This window comes from Amphibalanus amphitrite, unplaced genomic scaffold (genome assembly GCF_019059575.1).
Source record: "Amphibalanus amphitrite isolate SeventyFive unplaced genomic scaffold, NRLGWU_Aamphi_draft 000408F_arrow, whole genome shotgun sequence".
NCBI lineage: Eukaryota > Metazoa > Arthropoda > Thecostraca > Balanomorpha > Balanidae > Amphibalanus > Amphibalanus amphitrite.
In genome coordinates, this window is record NW_024881902.1 from 469345 (window position 1) to 492286 (window position 22942).

General features: G+C 53.9%; 1 protein-coding gene across 1 annotated transcript in view; it reads right to left on the bottom strand.

Moving 5' to 3' along the window:
• Positions 1 to 22942, bottom strand: part of LOC122390767 (constitutive coactivator of PPAR-gamma-like protein 1 homolog) — a 41816-nt gene that overhangs the window by 10398 nt on the left and 8476 nt on the right. The window contains exons 8-12 of the mRNA XM_043384023.1: positions 19407 to 19538; positions 18713 to 18901; positions 11224 to 11330; positions 1089 to 1214; positions 468 to 591 (exon numbers count right to left, since the gene is read on the bottom strand). Of these exons, the coding sequence (XP_043239958.1) occupies positions 468 to 591; positions 1089 to 1214; positions 11224 to 11330; positions 18713 to 18901; positions 19407 to 19538 (678 nt within the window). The remainder of the gene's footprint in view (positions 1 to 467; positions 592 to 1088; positions 1215 to 11223; positions 11331 to 18712; positions 18902 to 19406; positions 19539 to 22942) is intronic.

The following is a 22942-nucleotide window of genomic DNA, read 5'->3' on the forward strand; positions in this document are numbered from 1 at the left end:
CGGGGAGCTCATACAGTGTGAGTCAGTGTCAGTGAGTCGCGGAGCTCAGACAGTGTGAGTCGATGTCACTGAGTCGGGGAGCTCATACAGTGTGAGTCAGTGTCAGTGAGTCGCGGAGCTCAGACAGTGTGAGTCGATGTCACTGAGTCGGGGAGTTTGTCACCGAGCTCAGTCAACGAATGCCACTTGTTTGTGAGTTCGTCACTGAGTCGGTTGAGTTTGTCCCTGAGTCGGTTGAGTTTTGCCACTGAGTCGCTGCCACCGACTCAGTGAGCTTGCCACTGAGTCGGTGTCAGTGAATCGGTCAGTTTGCCGCTGAGCCGCTGAGTTGTCTGGCTCACTTGCAGCTCCTGCAGGTACTCCGTGTCGGTGAGTGGTCTGGCTCACCTGCAGCTCCTGCAGGTACTGCGTGTCTGTGAGTTGCCTGGCTCACCTGCAGCTCCGTGTCGGTGAGCTGCCTGGCTCACCTGCAGCTCCTGCAGGTACTGCGTGTCGGCGAGTTTGGGACAGAGCGCCTGCGCGATGAACGCGTCCAGTTCCGGTTTGTAGATGGACGGCTGCTGGCTGCCGGACGTCTGGCTCAAGATGAACCTGAGGACGACACGGAAAAGTCGGACCCACGGCCGCCGCCACCCACCGGCTCACAAAACCGCCGGGCAGGACGGCAGGTCTAACGCCGGCTCTCAGACGTATGTGCGTGCTCAAAGCTCGGCGTTCACAGCTGGACGGACGGTTCCGGCGCCGACAGCGGACACGGCGCGGACACAGCAGCGGACACAGCACTCCGGCGCCGACAGCACGTGACGCCGGAAAGGGAGCAGTGCATACCCGTCCGGCTACAGCGACTGGCCGCAGTCTCAGGCCAGGGAGAGCCCGCCCCCGTGGTACCCCCGTGGCCCTCGTGGTATCCCCGTGGCCCTCGTGGTACCCCGGGCCCGGCCCGCCGCTATGGTACCGGCCCGCTCCCGTGGTACCCCCGTGGCTCCCGTGGCAGCCCCGGCCCGCTCCCGTGGTACCCCCGGCCCGGCCCACCGCTGTGGTACCGGCCCGCTCCCGTGGTACCCGGCCCGGTCTCCCCGGCGACTGACCGCAGCACGCAGGCGAGCACGAGCAGGTGTTCGGGCACGTAGACGGTGTTGCGGATGGTGGGTGTGTCCGACTGCAGGCAGCTGAGGAACGCCCGCAGTCGCCGCTTCTTGTCGTCCTCAGACGTCCTGCCGGAGAGGCCGGCCACGTCAGGCACGGGGTGCGCAGCGCGAGCCACACACACACACACCGACAGGGGACAGCACCGGGAAACATAGCGGGAAACAGCGCCAGAACACACGGACCGGCAACATACAGCGGGGGACGGAAACACAACAGGGGACCCGGGACAGCACCAGAACACACCGGCAGGGAGCGCACGGACAGGGGACGTTACAGTCACTGGGACAGCACCAGAACACACCGGCAGGGAGCGCACGGACAGGGCACGTTACAGTCACTGGGACAGTGCCAGAACACACGGACAGGCACTCGATAACAGCACACACGGACAAGAACTCGAAGCCAGAACACACAGCTGGGATAGTACCAGAAGGCGACGGAATCCCGTTGATACGGCCGCTGGCTGTTTCAGCAGAAGGCTTATCATTATCAAACTCCAAGGATTCGCTGTTCTGCGCCACAATCTCGTGTTTGACGTCCGCGGGCAGAAATTTACGACACATGCATTGTCAAGTCCAGCGGTGGCGGGCCTGGTCCGACGCAGTTAGTCGGTCGCTCGGCAGCTGCGCCGTAATCCCCCTACCCCTCCCTACCCGCCTCCGAAGCCTTACATCCCAAACGGGCGGCCGATTATGTAACTTCAGACAACACATAACAGCGCGAACATTCGAGTGCAGCTTATTACATAACCGGCGACACAAAACCATCACGGGACGCTCCCTCCCTATCAGCTATCTGCATCTGCGTAACGCGGGCTGCCCCCACTACCGGCCGGCCGCCGCGTCCCATTGCGTTTCCGGTCCGGAAGGCGCCCATATCCTGACCACGTGCGCCTCCGCTGCCGGCGGCCCGCATCGGTCAGCTACGATGGTCACTTGCGGTGTTGCGATGTCAGTCGGTAAGTTGCGTTGTTGCGATGTCAGTCGGTCAAGGTCAATTGCGTTGGTGCGATGTCAGTCGGTCAGTTGCGGTGGCCCACGCCGACACGGGGTAGGACCAGTGGCACCCGTCGCGGCGACCCTAATGGCGGGCTGGTGGGACCGCTCACGTCACCCCGTGCCCCGTAGGTCAGATGGTAGCAGCACCATTAGAGTCTGACATAGGCCCCGGCACGGGCCGGGACACGTCGCCGAATGGATGCCGCCGGACCGGGCCGATCCGGAGTGATCCGGACCGATCCGGATGGTGACCTGATGGCGCCCCGCGCACGGCAGGGCCCGGGGCCAACTCGGGGCGGGCCGGGGGAAGGGTGGGCAGCGCCCCACCCGGCGCCAGAGCCCGGAGAACTGCGCAGAGCGCAGGGCACCAGCCAAATGACACGCCACAGCACGTGACCACGTCTGTTGGGGACATCCGGCCTTTTCCCGGCGAGAAAGCAATGACTAATGAGGTAACCTGAGAGCAGCAAACCTCCCATTCACAGCTTTGTTCAACATTGATTTCTTAGGTATGTGTTGGCAATCTTAACTGATTAGCAATTCGGTTCGGTCCATTTGAATGGCGGGTATGCACTTTGAAGTTAGAAACCCGTCTACGGCAAAGACCCAAAGGTTTCAGAGGTCCCAGTTACAGTTGAAGTATGAAGGCTCTCCATGCCGTGGCTGATACGGCGTTTACGTCATTACAAAATCAATGCCTAAAACTCACCAACACGTATTTTGGTATCAATTCATGTGGTAATATGTCCCGGATAAGGCTCTTCCTGGGATCAGACATGTACAGCCCTCTGCAAACTGCGTGGTAGGTATTCTTTTTTTTTCGACAAAACCGAGAATATCGCGGATACTATGCCATCGGTCACTCGGAAATCGTAACAGCAAGACGCGCAAGACTCCGCACTTCAGATGGGCATTACCATCGTATTCATTTTCCATCCAGTTTGGCAACAAAACCCATTGCATTTTGCATTTTGCATTTTGTTGCCACACAAAGCATATACTTTGTTTAGTGATAGACCCAATTGAAGGAGTGGAGCATGGTGCCTCTATTTGCAAAGAATTCCGACCGACAGATCACATAGTCTTTGAGTTATTACTGGTTTTGTCGAAAAAAGAATACCTACCACGCAGTCTGCTGAGGGCTGTACTTCCTGGACAAGGGGTCATAAATGAGTCAAGAACGTCCACAAAATAGTCTATTGCATAATCTCCGCGAACTCTAGCTGTATCCGGCGTCACAGCATTGGAAGATTTGGCCGATTGGCGGAGAAGCTACCGAGAGAGCCGTGACGGCCCGTGTGAGGAGCCTGCGCCGTCCAGTTGTGACCGTCTACCGGTACCGGTGGGCGCCGCGCGGTGCGTGGGCGCCCTGTTTCATCAGACGCCGAGCCGGCAGGTGGGTAGTGGAAGCGGCGCACTGCGATCGACCCGCCGTGGCGAGCCGCTCCCAGCACGCAGTTACGGACAGCAGCATGCTCCGAGGAGGAGGCGCAGCCAGCGTGCCGCGCAGTTGTTCAGACCGACGCAGCGGCGGCAAACGATCCGCCGGGGTTATTAATGCCATTATCGACGCATGATTAGAGCAGTGGCATCAGACGCGCGTCTGCCGACTGCGCCACGGCCGGCGAACATCCGGGGAGCCGCTGCCGCAGGGCGCAGCGGCGGGTCAGAGCGGAGACTGAGCTCCTCACGGACACCGGCTCCCAGACAGGGGGCCGCTCTCCTCTGCCGGAGCTCCGACACGTGCCGGGACATACGGTCCGGCCGGCCCGGCAACAGGAGACAATGAGAGCCCCCTACTCCCCAGTCCACAGCGGGCCACGCGGGAGTCACGGGGCGACCCGGTCAGCGGGCCACCGAGCCGCACCCGGCCGGCCCGGCAACAGGACACACCACGAGCGGCGGCGCCCGCCGCGGGACAGTCCCGCGGGTCGGCGGGTCACCGACTCCCACCCGGCCGGCCGCCCAATACCGCCGCTAACCCTTCCATACGGCCGACAACTGGGACCCAGTCCGCCAGACAAAGGCCAAACGGGACGCCGATGTGGTTAAACCAGATGCAAGTCTGCGGTGTTCAGTCATGAGCAGGATGATGTCACCAAACACAGTGACATCAAACAACTTTGTCAACTAAATTCACAAAAAAATCAAATTTGGTAGCAGCATCAAATAAAACTAAAATCGTATAAAGACGCACAATGGGAGATGGGAGAATAAACTAAGCTGAAACAGTAGATTCCCTACATTTATCTACAAAGATAGGGGCTAATTTCACACAATTCATGAAGAAAACACGCACAACTGATGTCTTTAAGATGAACTAGATTGAAGCTGTGATAAACGATGTGGCCGATCTTCTGCAAACTTGGCGAATAAAGAGCACACACATGGCCCAGTCTCATCGTTTGGTGCCAGTGACGCCGCTGCCAGATCTCGTCAGTTTATTTCCCGGCTTACCGTGACAAGTTCAATACCTACAGATGAACGCAGTCGCTGCCAGTCGGAGTCACACTGAACGCCGCTGTCGCAATGGGGAGCTACGCAGGATTATTCCGGAGCCTTCCTTACTTCCTTACTTTCTTTCTTTCTGAACTTTATTGCTTTCTTTTTCTAACTTCCTGAATATTCATAATAACTTCCTGATATAATAACTTAATAACTAATAACTATTCATTCATAACTTCCTGAATATTCATGTCACGGTACCGCTTCGCGGCATGGGCGACACAGACTTATTTTACCCGAATAAAACTGTAATTCTGATCAAGGGCGACTGTCGCAAAACTGCGAAGGGAATACCTCCAGTAGCGTTCCTTACTCAGGCAAAACCCTACAGAAGCGTTCCTCACTCAGGCAAAACCCTACACGGTGATAGTGATTCCTAATCGCAGAGGAGGCAGGACTAAAAAAACAACAGAAAAACAAACACACAAACGTTAGGGCAGCTTTTCAGGCATTATCCACTAGGACGCGGGCCGTCACATCGACTCTGCTGTAGCCTATGTGGTTCCATTTAGGTAAGTCTACTTGGGTCTTGGATCGATTTAGGTTTGCCTACATGGCTCGCACGCGAACGGCCACTGCTGGCAACGAGCCCGAAAGAGCCTGATTGCGTCTGATTGGGCAATATGCTGCAAGGCCCATCGGAACGAAACGCCAGACTCCTGAGAAGAGGCAAATGCACTATGTATATCGCGAACGGTTGGACGGCAATATGACGGCGGTTAATGTCTTATATAAGGCAGCAGGCCATGCCTATCGTTTCCAGTGCCCGAGTCCGGTTGCCCGACAGATATCCGATATTCCAGATTAGAGATGCCACAAATTTGCAATTTCATTACCCGCCCTGCCCCGCAGCTACCCCTTGCCCAACCACAACTACCCGCAAGCTGATTTTGGCTGAGCCGAACCCGCAAAAAAACCGCAATTTTGAAAACCTGCTTTTGCAAGAAAAAAATACAGCTGGGTCAATGCTAGAGCTATATAAACCTTACTTGCTTCATTGCTGTGCAGAAAAAGACAGCCAAACAAATAGTAAGGACTTGAAATTGCTATGCTAAGTCCTCAGGAAGTGCACACTGGATAGTGGAAAACGAATAATGCATCAATACATTTGAAATTCCTTTCTGAAAAGAGTTCAGTAAAATCTTTCTCTCACCTTACCCTTCAGCATTGGCTGAGGATCAACATTTTACTCTGGCTCCCTCTCAATGTTAGGCTTCTGGAATGATATTGTTATCAAAATGAATGTTGATATAAAAGATATGCGATTTCCAGTTAAAAACAAATAGTGACACGGTGAATAATAAGTATCCAGTCGATCTACACATAAAACAAATCATGCAAAATCCCAGCAAAAACCAACTAACCAATGAACCACGCGTTTCTGGAAACATGCGTCAGAAGCGTCACCAACAGCTGATTGCAAAGAATGTTACAGCGACTAAATTATTGCGGCCGTAGTTAGTGCGAACTTGTTGCGAAAACACCGATGTATAATGCATATTCATGTGCCATTCTGATAAAGTTATTTTACACAACAGCTAAAGTTTTATCATTTAAAGGTTAATAACCGGTTAAGAAATAAAGAGACAGTAAATACTAAAGTAAATGTAATAATTTCATACATGGTCTTGGTAATGCTCTCCGGCTCTCTCGTCATACAAATGATAAGGACGTAAAAAGACAAAAGAAATAAATGCGACCAGCTACGTGGTTTTGTATGTAACATGTATAACTGCTATTTTGAGGTATTCAAAAACCAAGACAGAAAAATTGATTGTAAAATTATTGCGTCATCAATGACAGCTTTCCTTTGCCTCAGAGACCAAAATTGACGCAGTCAAATGCCAATCCTTGTCAGAATGTCGGAAGTGCGCCAGTATTGTATTGCGTTATACTTGGGCCGCCCAGTCAATATTTTGATTTTTTGTAAGGGTAATTGGTGTGTTATTTTCGTAATATAGGGTGGAACAGAACATAGGATAGGTAATAGGGTGTGTCGACAGAGGGGTTTTTCTCACAGATTCGCGTTAGACAAAGATATAAATTGGCGGGAGCATGCCAAAACACTAGCCCTGCAGTTGGTTTTGCGTAAAAATGCGATTTGACGAGGCTCGGGCAGGTCGAAGTTACAGCGAAAAAGTCGCAGTCGACGGTGCTGCCACCTACATTGCCAATAACGGGCACTATCATATCGTTATAATTGGGGTAGTTTCAAATGAGAAATGACTTCTATTTTTGTTCAAACTGCTTAAGAAGAAATAAAACAATTCGGAAACATACATTTTTCCCAAATATCGCGTTCCATTTTTTCCTGTTGAGTTGTTAGGGAAGTGGTAAATTTCAAGGTTGACGGCTAAAAAACGAAACAGGAGGAACAGAGCAGGAATCACCAAGACGTGCGCCGCGCCGATGCTGTAGCCTGTAGATAAGGGGTGAGCAACAGAACCAGCATACCTAACGATTTTGATTAGTGATAGATATTTTTCTCTAAATGAAAGACTATTAGTAACTCAGGCAAGCCTTCTAATATAGGTATCGACAGGGTTGCGATAAAAGGTACAATCGATGGCACATTACAATTATTCTGAGTTGGGAAACAACACTCTTCAGATACCTACCATCAACAACCTCACTGTCTCCTATATGGGAGCTATTTCATCTGATTCCAGCGCCCTGAAAACAAACAGGTTATCATAAAAAATCTCTGTATTAGCGCCTACCGACATATGCTGAATGACGCTATCAATACCCAACATTTGTAAAAGGTGATTCGCCACACAGCCCGCCGGCGTCGGAGGGGTTGAATTAGTGAGCCAGATTGCCAGCGACTCACCGCTGAACTACCGGGCGTAACAAAACGGACGATGCGACATGACTCAGAGATCATCACAGACGCGAAGGTAAGCCGCCAACAGCTCCTCTGATGTACCTATGCTTTAAAAATGTTGGCCAAAATTTAAGATCTATGTTATCTAGTGCTAATATTTGGGTTTTCGGTTTTTCTAATCCCCTCTATTTCACGGATTGCTTGAAAAAAAGCTAGAGGGTTTCTTTTTACCGATGTCAAGTGGTTTTAGTTCAAAAGATTGGTGGTGCTGCTACTGGCAACAGTATTGGCGCAATATAACCGTTCTTTAGTCACCATGTCAATAATATTGACACAATCAATGACCACCGACTCTCACTGAATGTGTCTTCCTGTGTTCCGCAGGAAGCTGAGCTGTGACTGACTGGCCATTGCGTGTCATCAGTTCGGCCAGTAGCGGCGGAATACCTTCAATTAAGGGGGGCACTGCCGACTTTTGGTCCCATTCATTCCATGCAACGCCCATAGGGCTAATGTTAAAATGCCAAAATCAAAGGGGGCACGGTGCCGCGGTGCCCTCCCCGTTCCGCCGCCTATGAGTTCGGCTTGACAAGGGAACCGCGAGGTGGCAGATAGCGATATTACGTATCTGAACGAGGGTTCCGCACGAGCTCAGATGGGGCGGGGTGGGGCACGACACCTGGCGGGCTGCTGGGATCGTGCTCACGATCGAGCCCCTGCTGCCCGCCCGCGCGCCGCCGTGGGAGGTGGCCGCCTGCCCACACGTCACATTCTCCCTGGACATCGGAGCGTTGCGGCGGGACGCCCCACCTGACGAACTGCACCAGGCGGCGCAGAGACACCTAGCGTCCCTCCCCCAGCAAGCCATCTGGGTTTGGACGGATGGGTCGGCGGATGCGGGAGTCCGCAGCGGAGGAGCAGGAGCCTTTGTGGAGTGGCCGGACGGTGCAACCGACGAGCTACGCGTCCCTGCCGGTCAACTCTGCTCGAGCTTCAGGGCGGAGATGGTCACACTCCGCGCGGCCCTGAACCACCTGCGCGACCACCCGCAGCAGCCGAGCGCGCCGATCACCATCTGCTCGGATTCGCAGTCGGCCCTCGCGACGCTGAGAGAGGGCCCGGCGTCCCAGAAGACCCTGCTAGGAGCCGCCATCTGGACCGAACTAGCGGCCCTGGCCGGTCCGTCCCGCCGGATCCACCTACAGTGGGTGCCGTCCCATTGCGGCGTCAACGAAAACGAGCGCGCCGACCAGCTCGCCAAGGAGGCGACCGCGCTCCCCCAGGCGGCGGTCCCGGTGGACGTCGCTACCGCCCACCGCGCGGCCGCCAGACTGGCCCGCGACCGCACCATCGCCGCCTGGCCGGAGGGCTGGTACCGGACCCTGATGGAGAACCGGCTGCCGCCACCGGCAGCGGCGGGGGACAGATCGTCGGCCGTCGACGTCCACCAGCTCCGCGCGGGCCACCGGTCAGGATCCCGCCAATACCTTCACCGGATTGGACGGAACCCTTCCGATGATTGCCGCCAGTGCCCTGACACCGACTGTGCGGCGGGCCTGTGCACCGTGTGCCGGGAGGAGGCCACACGCCCCGGCACTTCTTCTTCCGGTGCCCGGCCCTCATGGGCTGGCGTCTCCGGATGTACGGAACGATTTTCCTGAACCCGGAAGACGTCCGCGACGACGGAGAGGTGGCGGCCCTGGCGGCCGCCGTGAGGGACCTCCAGAGCCGCACGGCTACACTGCGGTGACGCGGCTGGAGGGAACACACAACAACAACAACAACAACAGCTCAGATGGCCTTCGGTTACATTTTTCGTTGCGTCTGTGATGATCTCTGAGTCATGTCGCATCGTCCGTTTTGTTATGCCCGGTAGTTTAGCGGTGAGTCGCTGGCAATCTGGCTCACTTATTCAACCCCTCAGACGCCGGCGGGCTGTGTGGCGAATCACCTTCTACAAATGTCGGGTATTGATAGCGTCATTCAGCGTATGTCGGTAGGCGCTAATATAGAGATTTTTGGTAATAACCTGTTTGTTTTCAGGGCGCTGGAATCAGATGATATAGCTCCCATATAGGAGATAGTGAGGTTGTTGATGGTAGGTATCTGAAGAGTGTTGTTACCCAACTCAGAATAATTGTAATGTGCCATCGATTGTACCTTTTACCGCAACCCTGTCGATACCTATATTAGAAGGCTTGCCTGAGTTACTAATAGTCTTCCATTTAGAGAAAAATATCTATCAGTAATCAAAATCGTTAGGTATGCTGGTTCTGTTGCTCACCCCTTATCTATAGGCTACAGCATCGGCGCGGCACACGTCTTGGTGATTCCTGCTCTGTTCCTCCTGTTTCGTTTTTTAGCCGTCAACCTTGAAATTTACCACTTTCCTAACAACTCAACAGGAGAAAATGGATCGCGATATTTGGGAAAAATGTGTGTTTCCGAAAAGTTTTATTTCTTCTTAAGCAGTTTGAACAACAATAGAAGTCATTTCTCCTTTGAAACTACCCCAATTATCACGATATGATAGTGCCCGTTATTGGCAATGTAGGTGGCAGCACCGTCGACTGCGACTTTTTCGCTGTAACTTCGACCTGCCCGAGCCTCGTCAAATCGCATTTTTACGCAAAACCAACTGCAGGGCTAGTGTTTTGGCATGCTCGCGCCAATTTATATCTTTGTCTAACGCGAATCTGCGACTATCGACACACCCTAATAGGTAATCAATGAATTTGCATCAAATTTTGTTTAGTTGATAGCTCTTTTTTATGCCGACCAGACGCAAATAAAGTAGCATGTGGCATTTGCTCTGATTCTGGGTTCTTCCATAATGTATATCTAGTGCACACTGCACATAGACTTCAGTTCAGCTTCCTATAAGTTTGCTTTCAGGTTCTTTTATGTTTTATGGAATGCTTTCATCAGCAATTATTTATGCTTTGTAGTTTGTTGCTTATACCTTGGTTTGGTCATTGCTAGACTGTGGATGCTATTGCTGGTTGTTTTCAGTTTTGCATTTGAAATGTGCTTCCTTGATATATTTCTATATTTGGTTCTGTTTTAAAAGTTGTTTTGATGAATATTGTATTGCTAACCTGAGCAAATGCACTTGGCATTGTGTTTTGCATCTAAAAAAAAAAAAAAATATAGGTTCTTAAGTCTGACCGCCAAATACCCGCCACACGACAAGTTTTGCTTCTCGAACCCGCCAAAAACCCTGCGGGTTTTGAAAACCCGCAGAAAGCGGGTTCGCGGGTTCAAAAGTGGCATCTCTATTCCAGATATTCGAAGAAGCGGCGGTCACTGTTTCAACTCGGCCCCGAACAGGCGACAGAAGACAGGACACACGCGCATGTAATCAGAGCAGTGCATTACATAACCGGCAAACGAGATATGACCGGACCCAGGCCACTGGCTGGTCGGACCAGGACGTCCGCCCGCACCCCCCGCTGCCCGGCTGTCACCGATACAGCAGTCACCCCCCCCCCCCCCCCTCCTGCCCGGCCGTCACCGGGACCGCAGGGGCTACTTCTCCAGACAATCAGCGCATTTCACATAACTGACAAGTCACAACTCGGTGCAGTTACCAATCTGTCCACCAAAAGCAGACCGGGGAGCTGCACAGTCCCGTTATTTAGACTGCCGCGTCATACGAGTGAGCAGAGGCTGCGGCCGACCGCCCTCGGGCCGGGGTGCGGCTCCTTACCCCTGTGAGGGCGGCACTCGGCACTCGGTACTCACCCGAACCAGAGCCGCTGCACGGTGGGCACGCCCCAGCCCAGCGGCTGGGCCGGCACCAGCTCAGGACGCCTGTACGGGTTACTGCGGCTGTACACCCACTCCCGGATCTGCCGGCAGCGCAGGTCAGCGCAGGTCAGGTCGGCCAGACGGCCGGACGGCACCGCTCAGTCACAGGTCGGGTCGGGTTAGGTCAGGTCAGGCCAGGTCGGCCACACGACCGGACGGCACCGCTCGGTCACAGGTCAGGTCAGCGCGGGTCAGGTCGGCCAGACGGCCGGACGGCACCGCTCGGTCACAGGTCAGGTCGGCCAGACGACGGGACGGCACCGCTCGGTCACAGGTCGGGTCAGCGCAGGTCAGGTCGGCCAGACGACGGGACGGCACCGCTCGGTCACAGGTCGGGTCGGGTCAGGTCAGGTCGGCCACGCAGCCGCCCGGCGCCCTCCGCCGCCCCCGGCTGTGTATACTCTATGGGTCCCGGGGTTCGTTTACAGACGTCCATGGATGAGATAATAATGGATTGGTGTCTTCGCAGTTTTTGGCGACATTGAGCTCAGGCCTGCCATCTAGCGGGAGAATTGTCGTAAGTTAGGAGCAAGCCGAGTGAACGCCGCTGATTAGCATTGTGACACACGGGAGTATGGTGTAGTAGCAGGCTTGTTGTGCAATTTTTCAAAATGTTATGTCTTTATATGTCAGTAAAAGCGAAGAAATTAATAGATTTATGTGCAGGGTCAGTAAAAAGATAAGCAATTCCATGTTATTTCCTCATTAAATCGTGAAACAGGGAGTTATTGGAGACTTCGCCAGCACGTGTCGTTTTCGCTATTTTTCACATGAGTCTTTACTTGGCCTAAATCAAACAAATTGTCCGATCAAACATAGAGATCTTATATACATAGAGATGACATGCACTTAAAATCGTGGCGATTCAGTGGGTCTTTTTAAGCAACTTATTTTCAGCCAGTAGCGTGCCAATATGGCTGAGGCATTGTTAGTCTGAAGAAATTATTACGTAGCGAGCGAAGCAAGCGTAGTCTTTCGTAGATTAACGGAAACTTCTGAGTATGAGCGGCCGGCCGGCCGTGGTTATGCTTTTGCGAGGCTTATATCTCAGCAACCACTTGACCGATTTACATTCGATGATTTTTCTAGGGTAGCTTCATTCTTTCTACCAAGTATTGGACTATTCTCGATGCATGTGGGTGACCGCTTATGCACGTGCCACGTGCAAAACGAAGAGGTGTCAGTTTTGCAATTGTTGCAATATATTGGTAATTACTTGGCCGATTGCGCTGAAAGTTGGTATGTTGGTAGGCACCCACTAGGCAATGCATATCCATGTGCCACAGTTGGGGTGCTGCTGCACGTGCGCACGTGCAGGGGTCGATTCCAGATCTCGAGAACGGCTGAACCGATTGTGCTGAAATTTGGTACATGGTTAGGGACCAGTTAGTAGGGTGCCGTGGAAAAGTCAGTTGTGACCCATTTTGCACGTGTGCACGTGCAGGGTGCCGCTTCCAGATCTCGAGAACGGCTAGGCCGATTGCGCTCAAATTTGGCAGATCGCTAGGGACCGGTTAGTAGGGTGCAGTGCACAAGTTAGTTGGAGGTGTCCCTTGCAAATTCTCTTGTCCAAGGCCCACCCTCTCGCTCGCTCCGTTGGTCGCCCCAAAAGGCGTTTTACTGGTTAAAAATATTGCTGTTCTTTCCTGGCTGATTTCATTCCTGAGGTAAGCAATGAGATTTGTGGCATGATTTCATTTTGTATTTTTATTGAATTCCTTAAAAGCTCGCCTAAAAACATTCTCTCTCATTCAGGCTCTCATCAACCCGGCACCTCCCGGCCACCTTCCGCGCGGTGGGGGGCATTTTTTTGCCCCCTCCCGTATCTCCAAAACTACTGGACGGATCTGTCACATTCAAACGATGTTCGATAGCCCTGTCAAATTTGTCGACGGAACTCCAATTTCATTGACCTCGGGGTCACCGATGACGTCACAGGTCAGGTCAAAGATAAAATGTTTCGCGTACGCTAAAAATAGGGCGTACGTTGCCTAGTACCTATATATGTTGCTATTAGAGGTCACTGATAATACCATGTCAGGTCACAGGTCAGGTCACCAAGGGTCAGCACATGAACCAACTTTACTATTTACTAGGGTTGTGCGATGCATGTTTTATGGCCCCCTGACATGGTCCCCCCCCAAAAAAAAGGTTACAGGTCTAAGGTCATTTGGGTCAGATTCATGGAATTTTCAGGGTAGGTACCTTGAGATTTGGTCAAGTTTGGCGCTTTCGGTCAACCGTCGTGAAAACGGCTGTTCTGAACCTTTCTGAGCACGGTGCAAGCTCAAATATACATATGTTGCATGTTCCCATTCAATGATACATTGACCCTCGCCGGACCTATTAGTTTTCTACATACGCGCCGGCCGGGGGGGGGGGGGTGGTACAATTTCCCTCGCCGTTTCGCCCCTGATGAAGCTAGAGCGTCGTGGAAAAAACAAGCGTGTGCGCCGTTACAAGACGCAGGGACTGGTACCCGATTTTAAGGTCTCATGAGGTCAGGTCAAGTGACCAAGGGCCAGGGTTCAGTTTTTCATAACTTCGCAAAAAAAAAACGGTCGGAGAGCCGCGATTTTGGCATCATCGTGTTCGCCTCGCTCAGGCGCGTCGAATGATATACTTTTTGTTCGGGTGAGGTCAACTTGAGGTGTTGACCTCGGGTCAAGGGCAGGTCAGCTCCCCCAGATCACGAAGCTGGTTGAAAGAGGTCATGTTACATATTACTCGAATCGGCAGGTCTTCCTGAGTTTATTGGTGGCTTTCCCGACTCGCTAACTCAATTTGATGGGGAGTTATTGATGAAAAACTCTAACCCAAGTATATAACTGCAATGAAAACCTAAGCCTCATGCTAATAATTATATTCAAAATAGGGCCAAGAAAATAAGACATGTTGGCCAAACTGACAAACTGACTTTTGTCAAACCGTCTTACGGTTTTCATTGCAGTTATATATGTAATCATGAGCCTCAAAACCGCGCTTTCTTTAATCAATGACTCAAGTGACCATAAATGACGCCACGCAATGTCAACAATGCAAAAGTGAAGCATCGGACCTTGCAAGACGTGTAAGAAATCACGATTCCATGTGCCGGAGACAGTTTGAGATAGTTCTCGGCGCTAACATAGCAGTTTTCATTTTTCCCCATTGACTTATACCTAATGGTGAGGTCACGTGGCCGACCTGACCTCATGTGATTTTTAGGGAAAATCCGAGATATATGTACAAGTTGTGAGACCTCTGGATGATACTACATCCTGTAAGTTTCATCTCCCTGTGAAAGTTCCTCTGGCACTGTCGGCGTTGCCAAGTTGCGACATCTGAGGACTGTGCAGAGGTTCACTTATGACGCCACAAGTCAGTGACCTGATCTGACCTGAAAATACGGTTGGTGTCACAAGATGCGGCTTGGATCAAAGGTCAGGTCTGCCAAGTTTCAGCTCTCTATCGCCTGCGTGTTCGGAGCTATCGTGAAAAACCCTATAGGGAGGCGGCACCCGCCTCCGCCTCCGTCGGACGGCGAGGGTTAATGATACATGCAATACCTAATACGAGCATAAGGTTAAAACATGCCTAATTTCATTTCAATAATAACGCTCGAAAGCGTCACAGCTATGTAGACAAGAAAGAAAAACTGTACTTAAAAATAAGCGGATGTGAACACAATCTCCTTGACCGAATCCTTACAAAATGCAAGTCACGGGCCATGGCACCCCAGAAAACCTTGCTTAAAAAGACCCACTGAATCGCCACGAAATCAAGTGCTTTACCATAGGCGTGTCATCTCTATGTATATAAGATCTCTATGCGATCAAAGAACAAAACGAACGTAAGTACTATCTATAAGTCTAATGAAAAACTTAAAAACGGAATTGCTAACGTCTTAGCCGCTCAATATGTCATTCAAGACGCTCTATGAAAAGGACCCAACCAGTGCTGCGTAGTCGATGAAATTTCAGTGACTTTGGCTCCAACTCCGATTCCGGTATCCAAATATCGACTCCGACTCCTCCGGGCAGAACTGTCGATTCACACAGACTCCGACTCTGACTCCGACTCTGCAGCCCTGGTAAGTATGTGGAGTCGATGACTTTTCGGTGACGTTCGACTCATACTCCGACTACAACTTTTAAAAATCAACCGACTCCGAGTCGGAACAGAACCGCTGGCTCTGACTACAACTTCGGAGCCCTGGCCCAAGATAGCCGCCTAAAACAACTTTGATGTGTGATCTTCTTCGTACATTGTTGATGTTATTTTAAACAAGGGATGGAGAAGGGAGACGAAGCCTTCACAAACAAGGATCTCCTGTTGCGAATCAATCAGCTGCTGGAACAGAAAGGCATAAATACCACGCATCTCATTTCATCGTTTTCCTAACAGCTCTGCACCAATGTAAGCACTGATCAATGCAGTGCGAGTATCGATGTGACATTTGTGTACCAAGTTTGAGTGTTATCCGCCCAGCCGTTCTTGAGATATGGAAGCGGCACCCCGCACGTGCGCACGTGCAGTAGCACCCCCATAGTGACACATGGAAATGTATTGGCCACTGGGTGCCTAACTATTGACGAAGTTTTACTGTAATTGGCCCAGCCATTGCGGAGTTACTTTATGTGGAACAATTTCGACACCCTTAATTTGGCACGTGACACGTGCCGTAACATTAACTAAGATGAAGAAAATCGGGCGAAATTCGGAGAAGAAGGAATAAGCCTACCAAATATGTAAGTGACATATTGTCAAACTACTGTACCATTGTGAGTAAATGACTATATAAAAGGTCGTACAAGCCGATGGGACTGGGCGTTTCAATACACACCGTCTTACGCATTTTATTTTCGTTATTACCTAAAGGCTGCTTGACGTTTTTGGCTTTCAAGCATTTAAAACATTTTTTGTCGTCTCAGGTCCAGTAAGATTACCTCCAACTCGTGGGAATATGCACTACAAGCCAACTAACACACCACACCCACGTGTGTCATAATGCTGAGAGATGGCGTTCACTCGGCTTGCTCCTAACTTACGATAATTCTCTCGCTAGATGGCAGGCCTGATCCCAATGTCGCGGATCCCAATGCTAATTTCCACGAGACACCAATCCAGTGTTATATCATCCATGAGACGTCCTTCACGGCCTGCCCCGAGATCTGCCAACAACTCGAGACAGGGTGACGACAAAGGCGTACTCTCATCAACCGGTCCTCGGTTTGCACATAAGGACACGGCTTCACACTACCCTTAGGGGGATTTCCTCGATCATACATGGGCTGAACAGCAAACAGCGCGGCGAGCTCCCCGCAAATCGTGGTCTACTCACTAACAAAGTCGGTAGCTAGCCGCAGTGGGTGGCTGTGCTGCACAAATAATCGTCAGTCGGGGGCCGCGCTGGTGAGTGGGAAATGAAGGGGGCCCTTCGCCGACAAATGAGCCCGGACCAATGGTCAGAGAACAACAAACAGTCCGGCAACACGTCGGCTGCACACGACTTCATCGACCTCGTGTGTAGATAAAACCCCGAAACTAACTGTGCAACTATCCCCCGGGACACGAGCGTCGTCTTGGAACGGCGGTTTGCTCCGGCAACTGTTGGACTCCGCGCAGCTGCTTCCCACGTCAGCAGGGGCTTGTATGAAGTTTAGCTATGTTTCCTTCGTAATGCCTGAGGGGAATACCAGGTACTCTACCCGTTACCGCGGACGGGCGCTGTATACTGCAGCCGTATGAAAGCTGAATGCAGCCCCCCCCCATGCCTGCCTATTCCCATACCTGTTACATTGCATGATTAAATCGAGACATCCAGGCATTTTAATGGCACGTGCACTGTACCACACTTTTCAAAGTTTAATGCAGTGCTTTAATATTGCCAGCCGTGTGGTTCAAGGGGTGTGGTTAAACACGTTGAACCACACGGCTGCTGACGTCACTATCAATTATAGTTGTGAGCTTTTTGGCAGGTATGGGAAACACCTTCCAGCCCTAAGGCCGAGAATTCAATAAATGTCACCTCGCTTTTTTAGCGAAAAGCACCTCGGGCCTAACGGCCCTCGGAGTTTTCGCTAAAAAACCTCGGTGACATTTATTGAATCATCCCGGCCCCGGGCAGGAATATATTTACTTAAACGGCCCGTGATGTTCTTTTGAGGTCATGTTGTCCTTAGCCGTCCATGATACTGTTCGTTTACTCGACAGACGGCCGTATAGACTATAGAGCCTGGTAAGAGCTGGTATGAACAGTAAAATATTACCTACCTGCATACTGTAAAATTGAGGGAATACCATGGAATACCACGCAGAGCACCTTTCGAGAAAATAAATTAGATGAAAGTACACGCGTAAAGAGCAAACAAACTACCGTTACGCGCAACAATGCACGGTACATTCTGTGATATCTGTTTTCCGATGGGTGGCTGGCGCCATGCCCCCTCCCCGGCCCCCGCCCGCTCTGCCCCAGTCCAGCCTGAGCGGCTCTGTATTTTGCTCAGTAAATGCACGCACAAAGAGCACGCAGTACAAGACGCCGATGGCCCCGGCGGCGGGTCCAGCCGACCCCAGGAGCCGCGTGCCCCCGGCGGAAGGGGGACGGCGCACTCTGTCCGCTCAGGACGCGGGTGTGACCCTGGCGCGGCGGACGGCGGACGGCGCACTCTGTCCGCTCCGCTCAGGACGCGGGTGTGACTGGCGCGGCGGACGGCGGACGGCGCACTCTGTCCGCTCCGGAAGGACGCGGATGTGACTGGCGCGGCGGACGGGGCACTCTGTCCGCTCCGGACGCGGGTGTGACTGGCGCGGCGCGCCGCTCACACCGCTCACTGAGTAGTGAGTACCCACGCCCGGACCGCACCCAGCCACAGTGCGACGCCAGCCGCGACGACGCCAGCCGCCGACTACATAATGAACAGCCGCATTTGTCGGCAACATAGCAATCCTATCAGAGGCTGCGGCGGCGAACGGCGGCTAATACATTCCCGCCGCAGTGCGCCGCGCGGCGCGGCGCCGCGTCATTCTGACCGCTGGCCCACGGGGCGTTTTCCAGCGGCCACTGGTGCGCCGCAGAAGCTGCTCGAGGCGCAGACGGCGCCGGCTGACGTCAGACTGCCGATTGACTGACCGGCCGGATCGGACCAGCCGCCGCCGCCGATGATGCCCCCCTCCCCCCCCCACCATCGACGGGCCACGTGACCCGCCGGCGTCGTCACGGCGCGGATAGGAGGTGGTCGCGGCGCCGCCGGCAGCTCGAGCCGGCCGACGGGCGCCGTCACGCGCACGGCAGTCAGTGTCAACAGCGCGCGTCAGCGACCCGTCGCCGGCCGGGGCAGCACGTGCAGCCGGGCCGGCCGGCGCCGTCCGCCCCGCCCTGCCGGACCGTGCAGTCCATGACCAAACAAGGAGGTGGGCCGTCCGCCGGCCGCCGACTGACCTGGACGCGCGGCACCGCGTGCCGCTCGTGCTCCGGTTTGTCGCGGTCGCGGTGGCTCAGGTAGCTGTGGTGGTACAGGTTGAACAGCACGCCGTAGATTCGCTCACGAGCCGGCCGGAAAAAGAGCACCGCGTTGGGCAGCTCCCGGTTCAGTTCGTCCTCGACACAGACCGGCACCTTGAGCTCACCCTGAGGGAGGGGGGAGGGGGGAGGGGGCGTCACACTGACCGGCACCTTGAGCTCACCCTGAGGGTGGGGGGGGGGGGGGGAGGGGGGCGTCACACACAGACCGGCACTTTCAGCTCACCCTGACGGAGGGAGCGGGGAGGGGGCGTCACACAGACCGGCACTTTCAGTTCACCCCTGAGGGGAGGGGGCACATACACTCTGGCACATTTAGTCCACCCTGAGAGGGAGAGGGGGGGGAGGAGATCTAACGCTTACGCACAGTAAATGTCAGTCACACATAAACAGGAAGTGACAGTCATACGCAAACAACGGATGGCAATCACACATCAAATCAATAATAAAATCGTCCAATCAATCCTGTTTTTGCAAAGTAATGATCGCAACATGAAAGTTGCTGTGGTGCTCTTAATTAAAGACCTTTGTCGTTCAGTACATCAGAAGGAAGTAGTGGTCGCGTCGCCCGCCGGCTCGGCAGTACCGCGGGTGTGACCGCGGGTGTGTTTACCTTTGTGAGGACCTGGTACACCCAGGGTGTCATCAGACCGCGCCGGTGCCGCTCGCCGGCCGTTCGCAGCACCTCGGCGGTGACGGGCGGCAGCGGCGGCGGCGTCAGCGTCACCGCCGGACCCTCGGCGCCCTGAGGGGGGGGGGGGGGGGCGAGTCAGCGTCACCACTGGGTCCTCGGCGCCCTGAGGGGGGGGGGGGGTCAGTCACCGCCGGACCCTCGGCGCCCTGAGGGGGGGGGGGGGTCAGCGTCATCGCCGGACCCTCGGCGCCCTGGGGGGGGGGGGGGTCAGCGTCACCGCCGGACCCTCGGCGCCCTGAGTGGGGGGGGGGGCGAGTCAGCGTCACCGCCGGACCCTCGGCGCTCTGGGGGGGGGGGGGGGAGTCAGTGTCACCGCCGGACCCTCGGCGTCCTGAGGGGGGGGGGAGGGGGTCAGCAGTAGGCAGAACAGGCAGACACGTATTACCGACCCCTCTGTTGAACCTCAGTCCTCCGTGGCACAACTCCGTTTCTTGTAAGTTCAGAAGAGAACCGTTTCTACTTTCTGCGTAGGCAGACGTACGACGTTGCCTTGTTCCAGAACGCTGCGCAGAGGGAGCGAGCACAATACGTTTCCAGGGAAGCCGGGTAAGGCCGAGATGCAGGCGGTGCCGGTCTCTGACTCTGACTCCAGGGGCGGATAATTGCTGGTATATGAATACGCGCTTGGCTGAAGCATAGAGCTTTCAGGACCTCATTGACTACGGCGGTTACACGGGACCCCAGTTGCTATCAGAGTAATGCTGTTCACATCCAAAGTTATCTTATAGTCCCACAATGCCCAAAGTATTTCAAAAAAATTATCACGGTAAAATTTGGTAGTGTTTGGATTAACTTACGCAATGGCCCTTGACAATAAAATGGTCAATCCACATTACACTGTAACCACAGCTTGAGAAAATAAAGGTCACTTGAAATAAGCTGAACGGAAAATATCCGTCCCTTTGCTTACAGCGCGGGTATGCTAACCGCAACGGCAGCGCGGCGTGGCGGAACGGTAGTCCCTCTTGGCGAGATACAGGCTTCAGCGCCCAGACACACCCCGCTGTAGACATGGAGGCTGAGTGAGCGCCAGCCCTCGCCGGGCCCTGGACAGGTGGGCTAGCCCGCTACTGAGCAGAGAGTTAACGGCACCGGTCACACGGGTGATCGGGCAACGAAACTCTGCCTTCCTGACTTCTGACCCCAACCTTCTGAAAACAACCTGAATGTTGTACCAGGCTCACCGACATGTGCCAACAACTGAAACCAGTGACCACACTGAGCCGCTGCCCAAACGCTGATCAGGTGACCAGCCGGGCCCGTCGGCGCCGGCTGTGCCCCCCCCCCCCGTTAGCTCGCCCCATCCCCCCCCCCACCCGCCGGGACGCGCAGTGTGTGTGTGTGTGTGTGTGTGTGTGTGTGTGTGTGTGTGTGTGTGTGTGTGTGTGTGTGTGTGTGTGTGTGTGTGTGTGTGTGTGTGTGTGTGTGTGTGTGTGTGTGTGTGTGTGTGTGTGTGTGTGTGTGTGTGTGTGTGTGTGTGTGTGTGTGTGTGTGTGTGTGTGTGTGTGTGTGTGTGTGTGTGTGTGTGTGTGTGTGTGTGTGTGTGTGTGTGTGGTGTGTGTGTGTGTGTGTGTGTGTGTGTGTGTGTGTGTGTGTGTGTGTGTGTGTGTGTGTGTGTGTGTGTGTGTGTGTGTGTGTGTGTGTGTGTGTGTGTGTGTGTGTGTGTGTGTGTGTGTGTGTGTGTGTGTGTGTGTGTGTGTGTGTGTGTGTGTGTGTGTGTGTGTGTGTGTGTGTGTGTGTGTGTGTGTGTGTGTGTGTGTGTGTGTGTGTGTGTGTGTGTGTGTGTGTGTGTGTGTGTGTGTGTGTGTGTGTGTGTGTGTGTGTGTGTGTGTGTGTGTGTGTGTGTGTGTGTGTGTGTGTGTGTGTGTGTGTGTGTGTGTGTGTGTGTGTGTGTGTGTGTGTGTGTGTGTGTGTGTGTGTGTGTGTGTGTGTGTGTGTGTGTGTGTGTGTGTGTGTGTGTGTGTGTGTGTGTGTGTGTGTGTGTGTGTGTGTGTGTGTGTGTGTGTGTGTGTGTGTGTGTGTGTGTGTGTGTGTGTGTGTGTGTGTGTGTGTGTGTGTGTGTGTGTGTGTGTGTGTGTGTGTGTGTGTGTGTGTGTGTGTGTGTGTGTGTGTGTGTGTGTGTGTGTGTGTGTGTGTGTGTGTGTGTGTGTGTGTGTGTGTGTGTGTGTGTGTGTGTGGTGTGTGTGTGTGTGTGTGTGTGTGTGTGTGTGTGTGTGTGTGTGTGTGTGTGTGTGTGTGTGTGTGTGTGTGTGTGTGTGTGTGTGTGTGTGTGTGTGTGTGTGTGTGTGTGTGTGTGTGTGTGTGTGTGTGTGTGTGTGTGTGTGTGTGTGTGTGTGTGTGTGTGTGTGTGTGTGTGTGTGTGTGTGTGTGTGTGTGTGTGTGTGTGTGTGTGTGTGTGTGTGTGTGTGTGTGTGTGTGTGTGTGTGTGTGTGTGTGTGTGTGTGTGTGTGTGTGTGTGTGTGTGTGTGTGTGTGTGTGTGTGTGTGTGTGTGTGTGTGTGTGTGTGTGTGTGTGTGTGTGTGTGTGTGCGTGGTCCGCCCCGTCACCGGACTCGGGTCGCCCGGGCACTGCGCAGTGACGCGCACCCGGCCCGGCCCGGTCGGGATGAGTGGGCCCGCTGACTCAGACCGGCGCGCGGTCAGCCCGGCCACTGACGACGCCCGCCCGCCCTCGGCCGCGGCCGACTGTTTACCAACAGCGCGGCGCCGACACAGCGCGCGGAACTCGGCCTCTGAGCTGGCACTAACAGCCGGGGGCGGGGACGGCCTCTGAGCTGGCCGGCCGATCACTCAGCCTGAGGGCGAACGGTTACTCACAGCTCGGGGGGGGGGGGCGGGGGGGGGGGGCACCGGATAGCGGTGTTACAGGCCGTTTCCAGAGGAAGCTGAGTAAGAGCGGAAAGCTACACCGCCACAGAGAGGGAGAGCAGGCGACGCAGCCTCACGTGCTACTGTTTTCATAACATTAGTTCAGCGCCGACATAATGTCTCTGTCGAGTTGGGCTTGGCAGCATCCCGCTCCGATTCACTTTCTTACAACAGCAAATGTATTTATGGAAATTAATCAGCTCTCGCTGCCAGTAGTCAGCACCTGTTCCGATTAGTTATTCCAGAGCACATCCAGAATAGTCTCGCACCCACACCCGCCGCCCTGATTCGCTTCCATCTCCGGAAATAGGCGCGCTAGAACGGACGGCGCCTCCGCCGGGCTCTCCGTGACAGGTGGCCCTCCAAGGCGATAAGTACAGGGACCCTCGTCCTGTGAACCACTCCGCCGCACCGTTCCCGAACCACCGGCGCCCCCGGGTATAAAACACCGCACCGTCCCCGAACCACCGGCGCCCCCGGGTATAAAACACCGCACCGTCCCCGAACCAGTGGCGCCCTCGGGTATAAAACATCTGTCTCCGCCTGTCTGACCGCCAATCTGTCGGCCCGTCCATGCCTCTCTGCCCC